The sequence below is a fragment of the Anolis sagrei genome, chromosome 2, assembly GCF_037176765.1.
Source record: "Anolis sagrei isolate rAnoSag1 chromosome 2, rAnoSag1.mat, whole genome shotgun sequence".
NCBI classification, from domain to species: Eukaryota; Metazoa; Chordata; class Lepidosauria; order Squamata; family Dactyloidae; genus Anolis; species Anolis sagrei.
Window position 1 is genome coordinate 279,675,348 of NC_090022.1, and position 20,162 is coordinate 279,695,509.

The 20,162-nt window shown below is 38.1% G+C and overlaps 1 protein-coding gene across 1 annotated transcript in view; it reads right to left on the reverse strand.

The window, feature by feature from the left end:
* Positions 1–20,162, reverse strand: part of SPEF2 (sperm flagellar 2) — a 99,729-nt gene that overhangs the window by 16,126 nt on the left and 63,441 nt on the right. The window contains exons 29-34 of the mRNA XM_067464638.1: positions 19,344–19,482; positions 18,152–18,381; positions 6,854–6,960; positions 6,197–6,379; positions 2,555–2,644; positions 404–583 (exon numbers count right to left, since the gene is read on the reverse strand). Coding sequence (XP_067320739.1) covers positions 404–583; positions 2,555–2,644; positions 6,197–6,379; positions 6,854–6,960; positions 18,152–18,381; positions 19,344–19,482 — 929 coding nt within the window. The remainder of the gene's footprint in view (positions 1–403; positions 584–2,554; positions 2,645–6,196; positions 6,380–6,853; positions 6,961–18,151; positions 18,382–19,343; positions 19,483–20,162) is intronic.

Sequence of the window (20,162 nt, forward strand, 5' to 3'; positions counted from 1 at the left end):
TTCATAGCTACTCATTAAAGACAGAGTAGCATTTTACTAGTCAACACAGGACAGATGGATTGTTTTAAAGACTGTCAAACAGATCTGGAGCAGGGGAGTTATAGGACAGAAAAAAGCAGAATTGATGACAATAACATCATCTGGAATCTCCAGAAAAAGCAAGAAAATGAAAGACAGTAATCTGAGATGGATGTGTTAGTGTGGAGACAATCCAGAATATGAAACAAACCATTGTGGACAGTTAAGAGCAAGTCTGAAGAGCTACCACTGTGCGTTTATTTTTGCCTGGAACAGTGACAGCTAAATTAGTTCTAAATGGAAAGACTGAAAGAGCCTAAAAATCTTCCTTGTCATTAGCCAACCAATATTAAATTATTGTCCTCATCCAAAACAACACTTTTACCACACGGGGAATATTAGGGAATTTGTCTTTTTCCCTTTGGATGTTTGTTTCTGTTGCGACACTGAGGGCCCGGTAGACTCCATCAACAGAATCAGGGTGGGATGCAAAATAAAGGAGCATATCCACGTAGTTCAGCTGCGGAGGGTCTTTTTCAGGATCGGCAAACAAAGTGAAGAAAAACTGTACAAAGGAAACAGGTTTAAGTGAATTAATGTACCAGATATTTCATTTAATTGCTTTCAACAGTCTACAAATAAACAGAACCCATGGAGACAGGCACATTGGATTAGAGGTGCATCACCAGGACATGTTACCAGCATGGAGATCATGCCCTGTACTATGAAAAGAGTGGGCCTCTTCTATGCCTATGTAGCAGTTGGCATTGAATTTGCTTGTGGGAGAGCAGGTCAACTTGTATTCTATGGATATTTTCATACTAAAACTTTCTACACAGTCTCTCCAAGGGTTGCAGAAGGGTCTTTATCAATCCTCTTTGGAGATATCAAGGACTGAACTCAGGGACACTGAGTAAAAAATGGCTGAGAGGTGCTTTTGCCTATACGAATATCAGCAATTGACAGGAAACCCCATGAAACATATTGCTGGTCAGAGAAGAATGACATTTTGGTTGAGATGTATCAGAGAAGTCATTTCAAATAGGCATGAATGTGTTTTTACTGCAGTACAACAAACCCAACTGTATGGAAAAGTACTAGGTCCAGAACCTGTGAAAATATTGAGATCTTTCCTCCTTTTCCCAATATCTTAAATATCCTCAAAATAATCATTTTCCTGAATATTGACTTGTCCTACATATCTCCAAGCTACGTGGTTTACAAAAAAATAAAACGAAGTCCAGCTACAATCCTATTAATATATTTTTAATTAAACAAGAATTAAAATCTGGTTCGCGGCCTCACTGTTAATACACCTTTTCCGTTGTGCTTTCGGAGAGTAGTCACACAACCATATACTATTGCTCCCCTCAACTTCTCTGTTCTTGGAGCACTCATCCCCCATTTATATGAATGCCCTTTTTACAACCCCACTCTTTTATGTGCTCTCCCTCATAAATAATCTGTTCCTCCTTACCTCACCCTGAATTTTTAGTGTTTTATCTTGCACGTGCGGCCCACTCAATGTCACTGTAATTGTGGATATTGTATTTTATATTTTGTATTGCTTATTGTATTCATATGTTTTTTGTATTTATTGCGTTGTGTGTGTTGGTGTTTTATTTTACTGTAATTCTTGCTTGGGCTTGGCCTCATGTAAACCGCCCCAAGTCTCCGTTGGGGGAGATGGTGGCGGGGTATAAATAAGTTTATTATTATTATTATTATTATTATTATTATTATTATTATTATTTGCAACAAGAGTGACTGGTCTTGCAAAACTCTCTTATATTGCTGAGGCAACAGGGATGTCGGGAAGGGAGAGGCTGACTACCTATGAAAGGTAACTACTACCACATGAGCTCCAGATTATTAAATATGGTTTTCTGTGGGTGAGCAGATGGTGACTACTGGATGGCATATGTTCTGTATCAGAAACTAGAGCTGATGTGGTCTATCCAATGCAATTTTCGGGATCAGTACCCCAAAATAATCAAACCAAAATCTAAAGTTGACTAAAAACCGATTTGGTACTAATGTTGGAGAGTGATCCCTGGTCAAAGTGGCCCCTGATCAAGTGATCCCTAGTCAAAAAAAGTTTGGCAATCACTGTGCTAAATGAATTAGGAATGAAATAAAGAAGTCTTTGCCTGCCAGTAGAGAGGAAACCAAATGAATCTCCCTTAGGAGTCACAACCTGGGATCAAAAATGCTTTCTCTTATATCCTCACCAAGTGTCCCTGAGATGGCTTGTAGGAAAGAGAGAAAGCTGACCTTTCATTAAAATAATTAGGAATGACTTCCAGAAGATATACTGAGAACGTGTTTTGTAAAATGTGCAGGATGTAGTTCTTAGAAGTAAATGGATATGAAGGGAGCAGCAGACAACTCATATTTTTCAAGAAAGCAACAAAAACAGTATCTATTACTTCAAAATTCTGAGTGACGATCTTAAACACAGTGACATTCTTGCACCAACTGAATTTGGTGGTCTTAAGTGTGTTCTGTCTTGGCATTTGGGTCTACTTTTACTTACTTTTAGAAGATGCTCCTGGCGGTTAAATGGTAATGGCTCTACAGGACTGTCTGGAATTATTACACTTCCACTGCAAAACCAAAGACCAGCCTAAAAGGAACAAATTTTTAACTCTTTTATTTAATGGTTGTTTTTTAAGACGTTGAAAAAAAACCTCTGCTATGCCATAACTACAAGAAAACACAATAATAACTACAGGTTCTTCATTCCCATTCTGTAGCAATTAAAGGCTATTTTATTTTAAAGACATTTGGAATTATTAAACCAATTCTCTCTACTTAAATAATATAAGTGGCATATACATCCTTTACTGGCTATACAATAAATGACTCATTACATGAAACTGTCTTGACTTTCAAAATATGAGTCAGTGATTCTATATCAGCAAAACAGAAAAAAAATAATTTGACAGCTGTGGATGGCAAAAATTGGTTTATATGCTGTAGGGCACTTCAATCTTCCTGCAGAATTTTGCTAACACTATTATGCAGATAAGGCACGTGGATTGCAAAAGAGACTTGGCAGCATTTCCATGTCTTCTGGGATGGTATCCCATCCCACATGGTTTCTCATCCTTTCTCCACTTTGTCTTCATGTTTTCCAATTGCAGTTGGGTAACACCCAACAACTCCAAAGGCACCCTGGGCTCCCTTTCTTCACGCTGCCAAAACTAAGCCCAATGGAGTCCTGCTGGCAGTAGCCCTGCATCATGTGATGGGCTCCATGGAACTCTGTTTTGGCATTGTGGAGAAGACGTAGAGAAGATTTGATAAGGTCCTAAGTACAGCCACAGTATCTCAGGTAAGATCTGACCAACACAGAATAGAGTAAGATTATTGTATTACTTAGTTCTACTTATACCAGAAGTCTGTTAAGTCTCTTTATGGTACTTTTTTTAAAAAACATTAATCCAAAGCTGTACCTCTCACCTAAGAATTAAAGACATAGTCATGTAAGTCTGGAATATCAGTATGCAAAATGACCTCAGAGTATAACAGAAAGAATACAAAACTTTCATAGACTTGGGGCCCTTCCAGACAGGATCTGATCCTAGGTTTTCTGCTTTAAACTGGATTATATGAGTCTGCACTGACAGATAATCTGGGATAAACAGAAAACCTGGGATCAGATCCTGGGATATAGGGCCTGTCTAGGAGGGGAGTAAGTCTACTTCCTCAGAGGCATTGAAGATGTATTTTATTTAGTCTTAGAAATAGTTTGTTAATGTCATTTGGAAGTGGTGCAACTTTATTCACATCACCTTCAAATTAGAAAAATAACTGGAGTTAGTCTCTTTGACATCCAATGCATTCCACTAGGGATAAAATCAAATATTTCATGCATTCCATCTGGGAATAAACTATTTTATTTTCCTTTAAAAACCCAAAATAAATTATGCCTTTCACCAGACAGATCACTTATTTGGCTCAGATTTACCAGTCTATACATCAGAGTCTGCATATCAGATACTGAGCCAAAAAATGTTCTACCCAGCTTCCTGTGTTGATTCAGGAGCTATTGGTATGTTTTTAATCTCTACCCGTGCTAAGCAAAATACCACAACATTGTGTAGGAGGGTGTAAAATTAAGCACTGCACCTCTCTGTGGTTTTTCCATTCCTAGTGAGGATCGGTCCCTTTCCTTTTCTGGTTACCTGTGTTGCCACAACATGCTGGGTTGTTTTTGTCTCTTTTTTTCTAATGAGCTGTATTGCTACATAATGTACACCTTAGTAAAATATGATGAACAGAGATGGCCACTCTACTAGTGATTAATGCGGAGAAACCTTACCACTGGATAATGCTCCTGATTTTGACCACACATAAAAGTGAGGGTCTGCCTACAAACCCAATTTCTTTAATACCTTGTACACTGCAATGGAATACTGTTGGAGGATATGGCTTGCAGTGGCATCTAGTGGGTACACTTTTATACCATAAGAAGTCTTTGCAGCTACAGGATAGTGAAGATCATGTAACCCTCCATGCAGTTCCCATTTTCCCTAACAAGCATAAGCAATTTTTTTTTGTCATGTCACGAGCAACTTGAGAAAAGTGCAAGTCGCTTCTGGTGTGAGAGAATTGGCCATCTGCAAGGACGTTGCCCAGGGGACGCTAAGATGTTGTTTTACCATCCTTGTGGGAGGATTCTCTCATGTCCCCACATGGGGAGCTGGAGCTGACAGAGGGAGCTCATCCACACTCTTCCCAGATTTGAACCTGCGACCTGTCGGTCTTCAGTCCTGCCGGCATAAGGGTTTAACCCACTGCATCACCAGGGGCTCTTTAGCATAGGCAATGACAAACGGTGATAGCATTTGCAGTTCACCCATAACTGAAGGATCACAATTTCCCCTTATTTGCAACACAACTTATGATGACAAGGGTATCATGCTCAGGAACCAGATGTTTCTGCACTTGGAAGGAGATACTGGAACATCAATAATTCTAGAAACAGGAACCATATCCCTTCTGGACTATCTGAAAAATCAGTCACAGAAGAACCCTCTCCTACAGAAATCTTGAAAGACAATAAGGATAACTAACTCCCAGTTGCTGGTTGTCCTTATTGTGATCTTGACATATCCCTTGTTCCTTGGAATGCCTCTCTACCAACATAATTAGACATCAAGGAGCCCCTGGTGGCGCAAGGGGTTAAACCCTTGTGCCAGCAGGACTGCTGACCAAAAGGTGGGTGGTTCTGATTCGAGGAACGGGGTGAGCTCCTGTCTGTCAGCTCCAGCTTCTCATGCAGGGACATGAGAGAAACCTCTCACAGGATAATAAAACATGTGGGCATCCCCTAGGTAATGCCCTTGCAGATGGCCAATTAAACTAAAAGAGGAGCACAATCAATCAAAATGTGCCCAGAATCCAGAGCATTATCGTCCACTAATGATATAGTGATAGCTTCATGATATATCATCAAAGGCTTTCATGGCCGGAATCACTGGGTTGTTGTAGGTTTTTTCGGGCTATATGGCCATGTTCTAGAGGCATTCTCTCCTGACATTTCGCCTGCATCTATGGCAAGCATCCTCAGAGGTAGTAAGGTCACCTCTGATGATGCTTGCCATAGATGCAGGCGAAACATCAGGAGAGAATGCCTCTAGAACATGGCCATATAGCCCGAAAAAACCTACAACAACCCAGCTTCATGATAGTCATTCATCTGCAAACTCTGGACCCTTCCACGCATATATATGACCCAGAATATCAAGGCTGAAAATCCCACAATATCTGCTTTGAACTGGGTTATCTGAGTCCACACTGCCATATATTCCAGTTCAAAGCAGATAATGTGGGATTTTATTCAGCTGTGTGGAAGGGGCCTAACTTCAAGATGTTCTCCCTGAAACATCTGAAAAGATGATGTAGGGATTCGTATGTTTGGTTAGTGAGTTGCATTTTGATGGAAAAGAAAACATGGAAATAAAACAGGTTGCAATTGGGAATTGAGAGGAAATCCTGTGGTCCAAAATAAAATGAAGTCCCCAAATGCACTCATGAAATTTGGCAGATCCATACCTAGAGGCTGTGGCAGTGTGTGAACCTGAGAAGATTATCAGACTATTCAACCAATTGGTTTCAGTACTGAACACCAAGCCACAGAGCCTTGAATTGGGGGAAAAAGCAGTAAAACCTGATGGTACTCTTCCTCTGTAACAAATCCTGTTCCTCCTTCATCCACAGCCTGGAATCTCTGCAGTGTTTCAAGCAGCTCTTTCACAGAAGGCAGTGGCCAAGGCTGGGCAGCAGCTATTAAGAATCGGCGCCAGTCCACTGTGTCCACATCCACAGTCAGTAGTGATGCCAGGCTTTGTAACTGTAACAGGTAATTTCACACATCCAGATGAACACAGTTCTTTTAACACAGCAAGAAGACAAGGGTTCAGTGGTTAGGGGCAGGACCAAATTATACATTAAAGCAAATCACATGTCAGGGAAAGAAATAATATGCATGTGAGGCAGGCAAGCAGTAAAATATATAGAAGGAACATGTTCATATGGAGAATGACAAGTACACTTGAAAAAGTAACTAGTCTCTTGTCTGAATTATTTGACAATTCACATATTGATATCACTTTCTCTCACCCCTCTCCCTGCAAAAGACTCAGCATCACTAGTTTTTGTCTTTGGCCCCTTCTACACTGCCATATAATCCTGATTATCGAAGCACATAATCCACATTATCTGCTTTCAACTGGATTATATGAGTCTACACTGCCAAATAGTCCACTGAAAAGCAGATAATCTGTATTTTATATGACAGTGTAAGGAAAACATAGTCAATACTCACATCATAAATGGAGAGGTGCGCCCAAGCATCTGGAAGGCTGTTTGAGCCAAGGTTCAATGTGACCAAGTCAAAAACAATGTCAGTGAATGTTTTGCTTAGCATTAAACCTAGAGAAAAGACAAATTAAAATGAGAAGGGGGGGTAACATCATAGAACTCTTAAAAACTACTGTATTTAGAAATCTTATTCTACCTTTTTTAACAGGCATATTACAAAACTCTTCAGCTCTTTCTCGTTACAGTTCCTTAAGTTCCAAATAGATAGATATGCAAAAGGCTGAGCTGACTGTTATGTATTCTCAAGTAATACTATATGTATTCTTATGAGCTAACTGTATGTATTCTTAAGCAAAAGGCTGAGCTAACTGTATGTATTCTCTGTGTCATCAGTCCTCTACTCGGTAGCTTCAGCACTCCAGAAGATATTGGAAGATAAACCTTTTCCCATTTTATTTACTGTTTTATTGCCCTCAACAGCAAAGTTGGGAAGTTTAAGCAAGATATGATTTCACATTATTTACATTTGAAAAGAGCTGGTGTATACAGCGCAGACATTTAGACAAATTACAATCTACCTGCAAAGAAATCAAAGCAGCTACAAATAAATAGTGTAATTTGAGATTATGATTATGATGTCGATGGTGATGATGAAATAATAGCTCCCATGCAGCATAGCTTTTAACTATATCTAGATACAAAAGCCAAACAAATTACATAAAGAGGGCTTGGGGTCAGAAATGACTCAAATCTTAAATGGCAAACTTAAACTTCTTTACACCAACTAATAGGGAAAGTATCTGTAACCAATATGATACACAGTGGTGTGTTGTTCAGTATCATAGAGCTACAGGTTTAAAATGTTGTCTTTGTTTAAGGCAAGCATTCATAATTCGATGTCATCCGCCCACCACTATGTATGGTGGCCTGCTACATGCTTTTCCTGCATTCCTAGAACTTCAAAAATAGTGAAGGCGTTCTTATCTAGCACCTGGTAAACCACATTACAAAGCTGGGGGGCTCCATGTGGAGTGGCAGAACCTGATCTAGGAGTAAATAAAAGACAAGCAAACTTTTGAGAGTTTCCTCTCAGGAAAAGATGCATATGTTTATTTTCTCCTGGAACATATGGCACACTGATAAGTGGCCAAGATAATAGTCAGAAGAAAGTCATCCTGGACCCCAAGCATTTTACATGACTGTCATGCCTTGCATAATCTTTACAAACAGGAAAACAGTCAGCTGGAGTTTGGGGAAGAGGACCACCTGAAAATGAAAAACCATGGATAAAGAAATAGCTACTTTTCACCAGAAGGAACATCACTCTAGGAATTTCTGAGACCCCATCTACACAGCAGTATGAAATCCAGATTATCTGCTTTGAAGTGGATTATATGGCAGTGTAGACTCATATAATTTAATTCAAACCAGATAATGTGGATTATCTGCTTTGATAATCTGGATCATATTTTTATTTATTTATTTATTTATTATTCAAACTTATATGCCACCACTCCCCTGGGGCTCGGAGCGGCTTACAAGAACAGGCTAAAATCTAACACAATTTAAAAACAGTTTTAAAACAATTTTAAAACAGCAATATCAAAGATCGAAGGCAGTGTAGGTCCAGCCTAAATCTTTCAGCATGATTCTGTGGTTAATTTCTGCTAGAAACAGGCCACAGAATTGCTTTGGAGAATCTACAGCAGGCATGGGCAACCTTGGGACCTCCAGGTGCTTTGGACTTCAACTCCCACAATAGGAAGTGTGGGAGTTGAAGTCCAAAACAACTGGAGAGCTCAAGTTAGCTCATGCCTGATCTAGAAAATTAGATTCCTAGATAAACTCTTTCCTCCTCTGCTACAATCTTGATTTTAAAAAACCCAGCAAAATGGTATTAGCAGCCTTCAGTCCTTTTCCTGGAACCAGAACCAGAAATGAAACAAACCAACCAAGTTCCTCTTGATTGTGTATTCCTGCCTGACAGAAGGTTGGACTGGATGTATCTTGTGATATCTTTGAACTCTTATGACTATGATTTCTCTGAAAAAGTTCAGAGAAGGGAACCTGACACCTATAACAGATGTCCTCCCCATGTAAACAGCAACTTTGGAAGATATTTTTTTTGTTAGAGTCATAATCTGCCTTCATAATCTGACTCTTGCAATCCATCATCTGCACCTGTTGCTATTTTCCTTGGGAAAGAATGTTCATACTAAATGCTAAGAGGCATTTAATGTCTTATCTTCTTTGATTCTCAGGATGAGCTTAATCAAGCAAAATACCATGGTGGAACTAAGCTGATCTATGTAGCATTTGCATTTGTACTTGATGAGTTTATATGGCACAGATAAAACTCACTAATTGTATAATAAGCAAATAAACAACATTTTCACAATTCCTGTAACAATAAAAACCTTTGTGGGATGGGTTTTGATATATGCCAAATATTGCATGGATCTAGTTGATCTCTATGCAAAACAATTATATGCGTTGTGTGAATTTGTATTTGTCATGAGGGAATAAGATAATAAAGAAGTCATTATACATGGACATTTCATTCTGAAATGAAATAAAGGTTTTTTTTTCCTGCTGGGGTACCACTACTATCATCCCTCATCTTGTTTCCTTCCAGCTGGTTTAGTCTTCAGTGGGTTCCTTGGGTGGAAAATTGGCTCCTGCATCTACACAACTTGCTCAGTCAAGTTATTCTGAAAATGCTACCTTCCAGTGGGCAGAAAAAAGCCACTCATGCAGACTTCACCCCTTAAAACCCTGCCCACTTCCTAAAACTCCATAACCATGGAAATAGGGCTGGAGAAGAACTTGCCCTTTTGCTGATGCATAGTGAACAATGACTACTTCTAGTAAGCTTTCCTTCACCAAACAGCAGGGCTAATCCATCTAAGCATGCATTTAAGGGAGCAGTTGCATTCACAAAGGCTGAAAGCAATAGGAAGTAGAGAAGATAACGTGGATACCATAGTACCTTTTAACTCCATGATAATTTACAAGGTGTGTTATCCAGAATGCATTGTGGATATCCTTGATATTTAGGAGAAAGAAAAAACAACTTCAATTGCTTTTTATTATGAAGATACGTCTGAATGTGGTTATTGCCATTTCCTTGAAATTCCCGTCGCATGAACTATTCTCAAAAGTTCGATGTTTTCTTTTCTTTGGGTACTTTTCCAGATCATGGGGGAGTCATTTGCAAGTAGGGTTTTTGCAGCAACCATTGGTAAACAATGATCCCTTATATTGGTAAGCCCAATCCAAACAGAGTTTCAAAAGGCAAGTATGTTTCAAATGCTTGATTATGTCTCTGGGAGATCAGGGTTAAATTCCCTGATCAGACATGGAAAGCTACTGGATGACCTTGGGTGAGTCATCTTCCAGTTTGAGAGGAAGACAATGGCAAATGTTCTCTGAACAAATCTTGCAAAGAAAACTCTATGACAGGGTCACATTAAATCAGTCAACTTGAAACCATACAACAATAAAACAAAATGTGAATGGATGAATGAATCAGCCGTCATCCCTCTGAACAATTCTGAAAGCTGAAATGAGGTTGACAACCAGTCATTTGTAAGTGGTGCTAATTTGCCCATGCAGGCTATCATTTTGAACAACGAATGTCCAGAATAATGGAATTCAACAGGCAATATGGCTAGTCATTAAGAAGAGCAATAACAACTATGAATTCATATGTGTCATTAAAAGGATGAAACCATTTCTATAACTGTATACTGAATTTTTTTAGAGCTGTTTCTATCAGCTCACTGTTCTGGGTATAGAAGAATTTCATCTATTATTTTCTCGGCTTTCAGCTTCACAGCTTTCCTGTGATGTTTCCAGGAAAGGGATTCAGTGAAAACAATTCCCAAGCATTTAAATATGTGGTTTTGTTCTATGGCATGTTGGTCTAAAATCCATTTGTATCTGGGACAGTGTCATCCAAAAACCATCACCTTAGTCTTGGAGTAGATTATTGACAGATATTCTTCTTGGCAGTATTTACTGAAAGCCTTCAGGAGATTTTTTAAGACCCAGCCATGAAAGGGATAGGAGCACTAGGTTATCTGCATACATCAGGATGTAAATCTTTCTGTTCCTGATTGCTGGTGAAGGAGAGTCAGTTTTGGCTAAGCAAGGCACTAGATTGTTCACATAGATGTTAAATAGAGTAGGAGCCAATACACACATCTGTTTTACTCTGCTTGTTGTTGAAAAGGCTTCTGTCAGCGAATCCTTTCTGGCAACTCTGACCCTAATTTTTTCTTTAGAGTATAATTCCTGTATCAGTCTCCCCAGTCTACAATCTATATCAGAATTCTGTAACTTTCTCTATAATCTATAACAGTATACAGAATTCAAGACAATTACAGGGAAGGCACTGTTCTTGACAATCTGGGAAACACTGCCATTTGGCAAAGAGCTCCTTCTCATTTTAGCCTGTGATACTTGGAATTTCAAACATAACAGAAATATCTCACTATTCTCAGAAAATGAATATTTTCTTTCTTTTTTAAATTGTATTTTAGTATTCAAACTACTTTTCAACTTTGCCTACTTTACATTTTACATTCCGTTTTCATAACTACAATGGACATGGAGGAAGAGAGCCTCAAAATGATAAAATGTATTTCATAATCCTAGTATAATGACTGTAAGTGTGGCTCACAATTTACCTGACTTATGTTTACTGAAAGATTACAAATCCATTTCAAAAATCTATGCACATTGCTAAAACTATTTATATGGAAGGCACGCTAATCACTACCAAGTGAACTTTCTGTTTCCCATTCAGAGTCAGATGAATAATCTGCTCTTTCAGGCTGAGCAGCCTGCAATTTTCTGTTCTTTTGGCAAGAAATATTCCACAACTGAATAGCTTTTTGGGGATCAAAGTTGTTGATATCTGGAGAATTCATCTGAATAACCATGAGATCACTCATGCTTTCAAATATTTGCTTTGAATGTTTCTGCATCACTGTAAGCTTCATTTGGCAGAAACCTCGAGCTGCTTCATTGGAACTCGCTGGCAGTGTCAGAACTAGATCTATGAGGGTGAGGATGTTTGGATATTTATGAAAATATTCTCTGTTCACCAGGTCCCATGTCAAGCTCCGGATGTTTTGATATCTAAAAAGAAGAACACTTGTTATTAAATATTCTAGCTTTAAAATCAATTTACATTACAAAAAATATAAATGTATGCTAATTTTCCTCATTACCGATTATATAGCTCCGCTTTCAACATATTCCATTCGGTTTCAATTTCATTAACTTTCACATTGGCACATTCCAGGATCAAATCATAATACTTCAACAGAACAGAAACTTCCACTTCGCCAAAGTCTGTAGCAATGAGAATGCTGATTGAAATAATTGTCGTATTTCAATATATATTAAAATCATGGGGATTTTTTTTGTACCTGATTTGATTTTGTCTGGCCACAGCTTAAAACTTCCAATAGTACTTGCTCTCAGAACAGCTTCACTAGCATCACAAAAACAATCAAGTAGCTGGTTCAAAAGACTGCTTAATAATTCTATCCGTACTGCTGATATATTGCCATCTCCTATAAGCTGATATCCACGAAAGTGTGTGACAGTTTCCACCTGACGCTCTCTTGGTCCCAATCTAAAAAATAAACAGTTTAAGAAATGGACTATACATATTGATTTAAAAATAGTGAAAAACAATAAGTAGCATCCATCAAATGTGTACAACCTTGCTTGATACATTTGGAGAGTTTCCTGTGTGGATTGTAATGTTGCAAACACATCTGCGATAGAAGAGTTCTGATCCTGAGTAACACGAGATAAAATGTTGAGGACATTAATGACGTCCAGCAAGAAGTGTGAAAACTTAATAATGTCTGTTCTCAGAAGGAGCTTTAAGAAGTCTTTGGCTTTCTGTTGATTTGAAGAACATGGTTCCTCTTCTATCTGGAACTCAACAAGGAAAAAAAAACAACTCAGTGAAATTAACCAAAAATATTACTAACCCAATTTTAAATTTATTTCTTCAACTCATGTATGGTTTAAAGGAGCATTTACCTTATTTAAGTGTAGGACAATTGCTGGATATCCTTTAAGAATGATCTGAAGACCTGTCTGCAAACGAGAGAGCCATTGGGTGCCACCAATTCGAGAAGGGACTGTAAGTCGTAGTTTGAGAGCTTCATAAACAATCTTGAGGTTGTTCTTGTTTGATGGAGAGTTGTGATAAAAATAATATATGTTTTTCAAGAAACCTGTCACAACAACGTATAGTGGGATGCTCTGCAGAGCTGTCTTGTAAGCTATTTCAAGTCGATGTATAAGACAATGCACACTCTGAATACGTGGCTGGATTTCCTTCAGTAATTTAGCCACACCATTATTTTGTCCCACCATAATGTCTCCACCATCACTTGCAAAGCCAATGAGTTTTTTGGCCCAATCTTGGCTTGACAGACTGAGCTGCAAATTAGTCTGTAACAGTTTCACAATGGCATTTTTCACAGTGGAAGCATCACACTTTCCCACAGACTGAACTCCAACAATTTGGCAATGGATCTTCCCTTGGTTCGCAAAACGTACATATACCAGGGCAGCTTCTTTGTTTGCACTGTCTGTAATGCCATCACTAATGAGTGTGAAAAACTTGCATTTTTCCAATTTCTCTTTCAAGACCCTGCGCTCCACTTCAGCAATAAAATGAATGAAGATTCTTGCTGTTTTGTCATTTCTAAATATGGAACCAATGTCTACCCCTTTCATATCATCCAACTGGCATATCCAGTCCAGATCTGTGAAGGGGCGCCCAGTTTTGGCAATAGCATGACATGTTCTGAAGAGGTTTTCTATTCTTCCTAGGGTTGTTTTACTCATGCTCTTTAGCATCTGCTCAGTGGTAGCTGTGTTTGGTGCACAACTACTAGCTTCTTCCATACAGGTTGCCCAAGCATGAGCTTCACTACTATGGTGGTCACTGATCATTTCAATTATGAAATCATCAGTCCCAGAACAAAAGTTGTGTGTCTTCTCCCCTAAATCCACATTATGTTTCCGACATAAAGCACAGTACATTGTGCCCCTGTCACTGTCATATTTTAGCCAAGGGTATTTAGACAACCATGTTTTTTGAAACTGTCGATTTTTCTTGAAATCCATTCGATTGCTGGAGGTGACATTCTTGTTTTTCAATTGCTTCAGCGCTGCTATGGCTATAAACGTTTTAAACAGAACTCAGTATTAAATGTTTTAATACCACTATTTAACTGTGATGTTTTTATTATTTTAAAACATAGCATTTTAAAATGAACTTTGCATTCTCAATGGAGCCGTCTCTCTGACTGGTGATGTGCCCACAGTAATTGGCCCCCTCCTCGCACAAATTGCTCTGAATGAACATTGGAGTAGGTTACTCCTTATAGAGAGGGTTTTCCTGCTTCCGCCTGCATTTTGTCAACTTATCACTCATGAAAGTGCAAGAATTTTGCTAGTACAGTGGTTCTCAACCTGTGGGTCACCAGATGTTTTGGCCTATAGCTCCCAGAAATCCTAACAGCTGGTAAACTGGCTGGAATTTCTGGGAGTTGTAGGCCAATACATCTAGGGACCCACAGATTGAGAACCACTGCCCTAGTACTATGTTACTTCGAAGACAATCCAGAAAGTGTGCTACAGATATTTTTTTCTTTTGTTTCATACTGGCTGCACTTTCTGAAATGCTGTGTGACTAATATGCTGTCACATAGGAGGTTGCCTTGTACTGAATGACATATCTGATTAGTCTCACTCAGCACTGGAATCCTGGGAGTTATAGTTTGGTGAGGCACCCAGGACCTTCGGACACAGAAAGCTGAAGACCTTGGAAAGCTATGGTACAACTCCCATTATCCCAAAGCATTAGGCCATGGCAGTTAAAGTAGTATCAAGCAGTATTAATCCTACAGTGTTTAGGTACTCTTTGTTTCACATCAGCATTCCTTATCTCAGCAAAGAAATTACAGTAAATTGTAATCCTCATTTCAAAAAAAGAGATAAGCATTACAATCAGATATTGCTTTCTAGCTCGTGTTTCAATCTTAACTAGGAAAGAATTCTCTTCTTCCTTTCCTTCCTGCCAAACTGAGCAGTGCAGAAAACAAAAATATGAGTATTTGTGGTTTTGTTTAAGATGCAATCTAAAGCTATCTTTTCAAGCCTGGTAAAAATATTAGGATTGTTAATGTTCCACCAAATGAAAACTTTATTTCCAGAATAAATAATTATGAATATGTAATATAACTTGGTCTCCTATATTAAAAGCAGAGTGCTTTTCTTTCTACTTGCTGAACTTCTCTACGTTATCTGATCTTTTTTTGAGGCTACAAATATTTTGAGGCCACCGAAATTAGCTGAGCTCTGAGTCAAAATAGTATTGGGTACATAAAACAGAAGTTTCTCTCTATTGTTTCCCTTTTTCTGTTGATTTCCTCCACAATACTATTGTTTTTCTGTTTAATGTAATATAGCTGAAGGGGTCAGCAAAGGAAAACGACAGTAAATTTTAGTTTATGAAATTGAAAATAGGCCTGTTATTCCTAACATCAGTGGTATAAAGAGTATATGAAACATAAATGATTTTTGAGTGAAGACGTGGGTCCCATTTTCAAGATATCTCATTAAATATATGCAAGTATTCCAAATCCAAAATAAAAAACAAACACAAAACACTTCTGGGTACAACACTGCATATTTCCACATTAAGATAAAAAGTGCACCAAGCAATTTTTGAAGACACAAATTGAAAAACAAATGTAGCTGGAATATACATCAATAGACATCTAAAGACAATTATATGACAGGAGAAACACTCATGTTAACATTCTGTTTACTTTGTGAAGTCAACAGGTACTTATAGACAACTCTTCCAAATTGACTTCAGTTCTTTGAAAAACGGGTTAGGACATCTGAAGATCTTCACACTCATCCATGGGTCTGCCCAGAAGTGACTGACCCTAGGTTTCCAGTCAGATTTGTGGTCACCTGAACGAAAGGCATAGCATTCACCTGTGCTTTTCTTCTACTGTACTAAAACAACAGTGTAGGCACTTTCCACCTTATCATGGCAGTTAAAAAAAATTGTCCAAGAATTATTTTGCCAAGATTCAATTGTTACTTCCAATGAGAAGAAATTGCCTGAATAAAGTTTTAAATGATGAGTCAATACTCACATAACACTTACAGAGAGCATACAACTCCCCTGTTGGGTCAGCTCCACTGGCTGCCAGTCTGCTACCGAACACAATCCAAATGTTGGCTTTAGTCTATCAAGCCCTAAACAGTTCTGGCCCAGCTTACCTGTCCAAATGTATCTCCCTCTATGATGCACCTCGGAGGCTAAGATTATCGGAGAAGACCCTGCTCTCAGTTGCACCCGCCTCGCAAGCGCGACTGATGGGGACAGGGCCTCTCATTTATGGAATTCTCTCCCTGATGAAATCAGATTGGCGCCCTCCCTCCTGACCTTCAGGGAAAAAAAACTAAAAACATGGCTTTAGGACCAAGCTTTTGGTCAGTAAATTTGAGCAGTGCAATAAGAAATTACAAAATATCATAATGACGACTTGGATGGACCTTGGAAGATGGCCTGGATTGTGTGATTTTAATTAATGTTTTAATGTTCGATGTTTTAATTATTTTGGATTTTAATGCATTGAATTGTTGCCTTTGTAAGGCCTCTCTGAGTTCCCTTCGGGGTGAGAGGGGCGGGATGCAAATGTGGCAAATAAATAAATACATCTCAGTTATTAAATTGGTCTGCATCAGTTAGGAGGAGCAGTCAGATTATGGCACGTGGACTGGGACTCTGTAAGTTATCTTTAAGATTGTTTTGATGTAGTGCAGCTGGTAAGTTGGCTGGGATTTCTGGGAGTTGTAGGCCAAAACATCTGGGGACCCAAAGGTTGAGAACCACTGATGTAGTGGTGTGAACATTGGACTATACTCTAGAGACCAGGGTATGATTCTCTTGCTCTGCCACAAAAACCATCGGCAAGTGACACATTCTCAGCCCAAGAAAACTTGGTCAGCTTTCCAGTGCCAGAGGATGCCCTCATGGTTATTTATTGGTTTGGGAAGGTGGGAGGTAACTGGGCAGAATATGTCTGCAAATTGGAAGCTGGAAGAAGAGAGCTGGTATCACCTGTCTTGATCTTCACTGAAGGATCTCAAAGGAGATATTGAATACTTCCTCCCATGACCTTCCAAAAAGGCATGAACTCACATAGCCCCAGAGTATGTGAGCACATATCACCATCAAGATTCTGCCCTATATCTTTTATGCTGATATAAAGAGCCTCTTAGAAGCGGTTTCTCCAATAGGGAACATAATTTCTTAAGCTGGTGACACATTTTATAACTTTTAGGCCTCAAACAAAGAATATACTTCGATTGCAGAATATTTTTTTTAAAAAAGTTACCTAAGCAAGCAAGAATATCATTTCTCCAGCCTTAAAGAAGTTGAAGATAGCAATCCAAAACACAATTTCCTAGTTGTCTAGTTCCAATAAATATTACTGTCATCTATTATTGTTGTCGTATTGTTGATAAAGAACATCCTGCTCTTTCCATAGCTTTGGGACTTAGGGTAGTTTTTAAAGTTAAAATAGGTACAGTTAAAACTAAAAATTTGACTTTACTTAAATTATAAGTAACATTGAAATCAACATACTGAGCTACTTAAAACAGGAACAACAAACTCAGACAATAGAACACCTTATTAAAAGCCATTTCTTCTCCTGTTGAAAAAAAGGTATTTGCTTGCCCCCAGATAACTTGAAACCTCTTTAATGCTGCATTGCTAGCATGTCATAGAGTTCTCAATACTTTACATTAAATAACTTATTGGTACTTTTAGTCTAGTAGAAACACCCCTTTTGCTGCCTAAAGGTACAAGATGTTATCTTATCTTGAAAGCTACACATGTCAACCTTGATTAGCAGTTGGATGGGAAACAGGCAATGAATCCCAGGTGCTGTAGACTATATTTCAGAAAAAGGATCTGACAAAACCACTTCTGAGCATTCCTTGCCTAAGAAAAATAGTATGACATTCGTGGGATTGTCATAAGTTGATAGGCGATATGACAGCACATAGATACACATGTGAATTCCAGTATAAGCTACAATAGATGTAAACCTTTTGGCAAAGAAAGTCACTGATTTACTTTTACAAATGTACAACAAAAACAGCAATGAGTGTTTGTTCACTGATGGGTCAATGGACTGTAATAAATGTTGTCGTTGAATGTACAATGTCCTACCTTTAGGTGCCACCTTCAGAAACTGCTTGTGAAGCGTGCTAAGCTGTGAAATAGTCAGAGTGTCAACTGTAGGAGATTCCACAGATGGAGGACGAGGCGGAGGGACTGCATCCGGAAATACTTTGATATCCCCATTAATGTAAAACTCGGTCCCTTCCAGAACAAGTTCATATTGGATTCTGGTAGATGTTTCAATGTGGTTGCGAGCAACCTCAGTTAATTTGTCAACACTGTAACAAAAAAAAATTGGAAAAAAAAACAGTCTACAGAATTCTAAAATTGGTGTTCTAAGACGATTGAACAGATGAGGATTGAACACGAAGACATCATTTTTAAATTTTTATTGTTTACTTCTTTTATGGTTTTAAATGCATCGTGATGTTTTTTTCTACTTTTATTAATGTATGTATTTTTATATATATGGCATCGAATTGTGCTGACTTGTACGCTGCCCTGAGTTGCCTTCAGGCTAATATGGGTGGGGCAGAAATAGCATAAATAAATAAATAATAAATAAATATGCTGTTAGGCCACATCTGTTATATTTCATGACAAAAAACATTGAATTGTTTTAAAAACATTTTTATATACATATGTATAGGCATTCACTTGTATTTAAATTCTATTGTATTGTGTTATGTCACTGTTAGCTACCTTGAGTCCCTATGGGAATAAAAATAAAGTAAATACAACTAAATAAATAAATTATAAATTATAATTAAGATTTATTACTGGAAGCAACACACACATGACCATCTGGCAACAGTCTGTTTTTTTGTGTGTGCAAACCCTCCATAATTTTCACCCAAAATGTGTATTTCTGCACACAGTAATTTCCTGGAAAACTTTGTGCTGTGGATAACAACTAAATAAAAATATTTGTTTAACAGGGAGAACACCTTGCAAATTATTTATTATTACTTTCGAGTATGAAATATTTGAATATTACCATCTCTAACAGCTCTAAGCCTCACTTCTTCTCTAGGGAGTTTAGGGGCCCTCTAGAATAACACAGGAGGTGTTATAGAGGGTGGAAGGGGAAAAAATAAAGAAGTACAAAAATTGCTTCCCTTTTAATATCAAATAAAATTCGTACCTTCCCAAATGTATATTTTTATATATTTTTTCTTAAACAAACCATCTTGCGCCAGATTTCATTCACTACAATATAATACTAATAACCACCAGGTACCTGGACATTTCAATCAGAAATCTCTCTCCAAGCCATTTTTCCATATTCCTGTATGTAACTTCTGCTTTTGAATGCAGATCATCCATGAAGGCTAGCGCTTTAACCTTTAACAGCTCAAGTCGAGATTTCGCAGCCTCCACTTTTTAAAGAGTTGGGGTAGAATATGCAAAAATACAAAATCAAAGGTAAATTTTATAGCCGACACTTAAAATTAGCCATTATTTTGGAAATAATCTGAGATGTATAACTTATTTTTCTCAAATAAGGACCCGATGGAGACTTAGATATTTAATCATCATTTGGTTTCTTTAATAGTGGTTAGCAATATATAGTGAAAGCTAAATCTTGGATTTTAATTTCTTAGATTTTATTGCTGTGTTCTGTTTATATTGATGTATTGTATTGCTGGGCTTGGCCTCATGTAAGCCACTCCGAGTCCCCTTGGGGAGATGGAGGCAGGGTGTAAATGAAGATTATTATTATTATTATTGTTATTATTATTATTACCGGCATACATGACATGGAACCATAGTCTGAGATGACATGAGTTGGACATAACTGTTCTTGTCCCCAAGGGTTTGGTGGTGATGAAGCAAGTGAGATAGAGACTAGAGAAACGTTGAAAAAAAATTTCAAGCAAATCTTACCGAGCACAGGCTAGAATGTATTTGAAAACCTATTCTGTGGCAATAGAGGCAACAAAAAAAAAACCATTTATTGATGCCACCCATTGCATCTGCAAACAACAACTCAGCGGAGCTGTTCTGAGTGGTCAGAGGGCTTTACACACTAGTCCTTAAGGAGAAATACCGACCATTC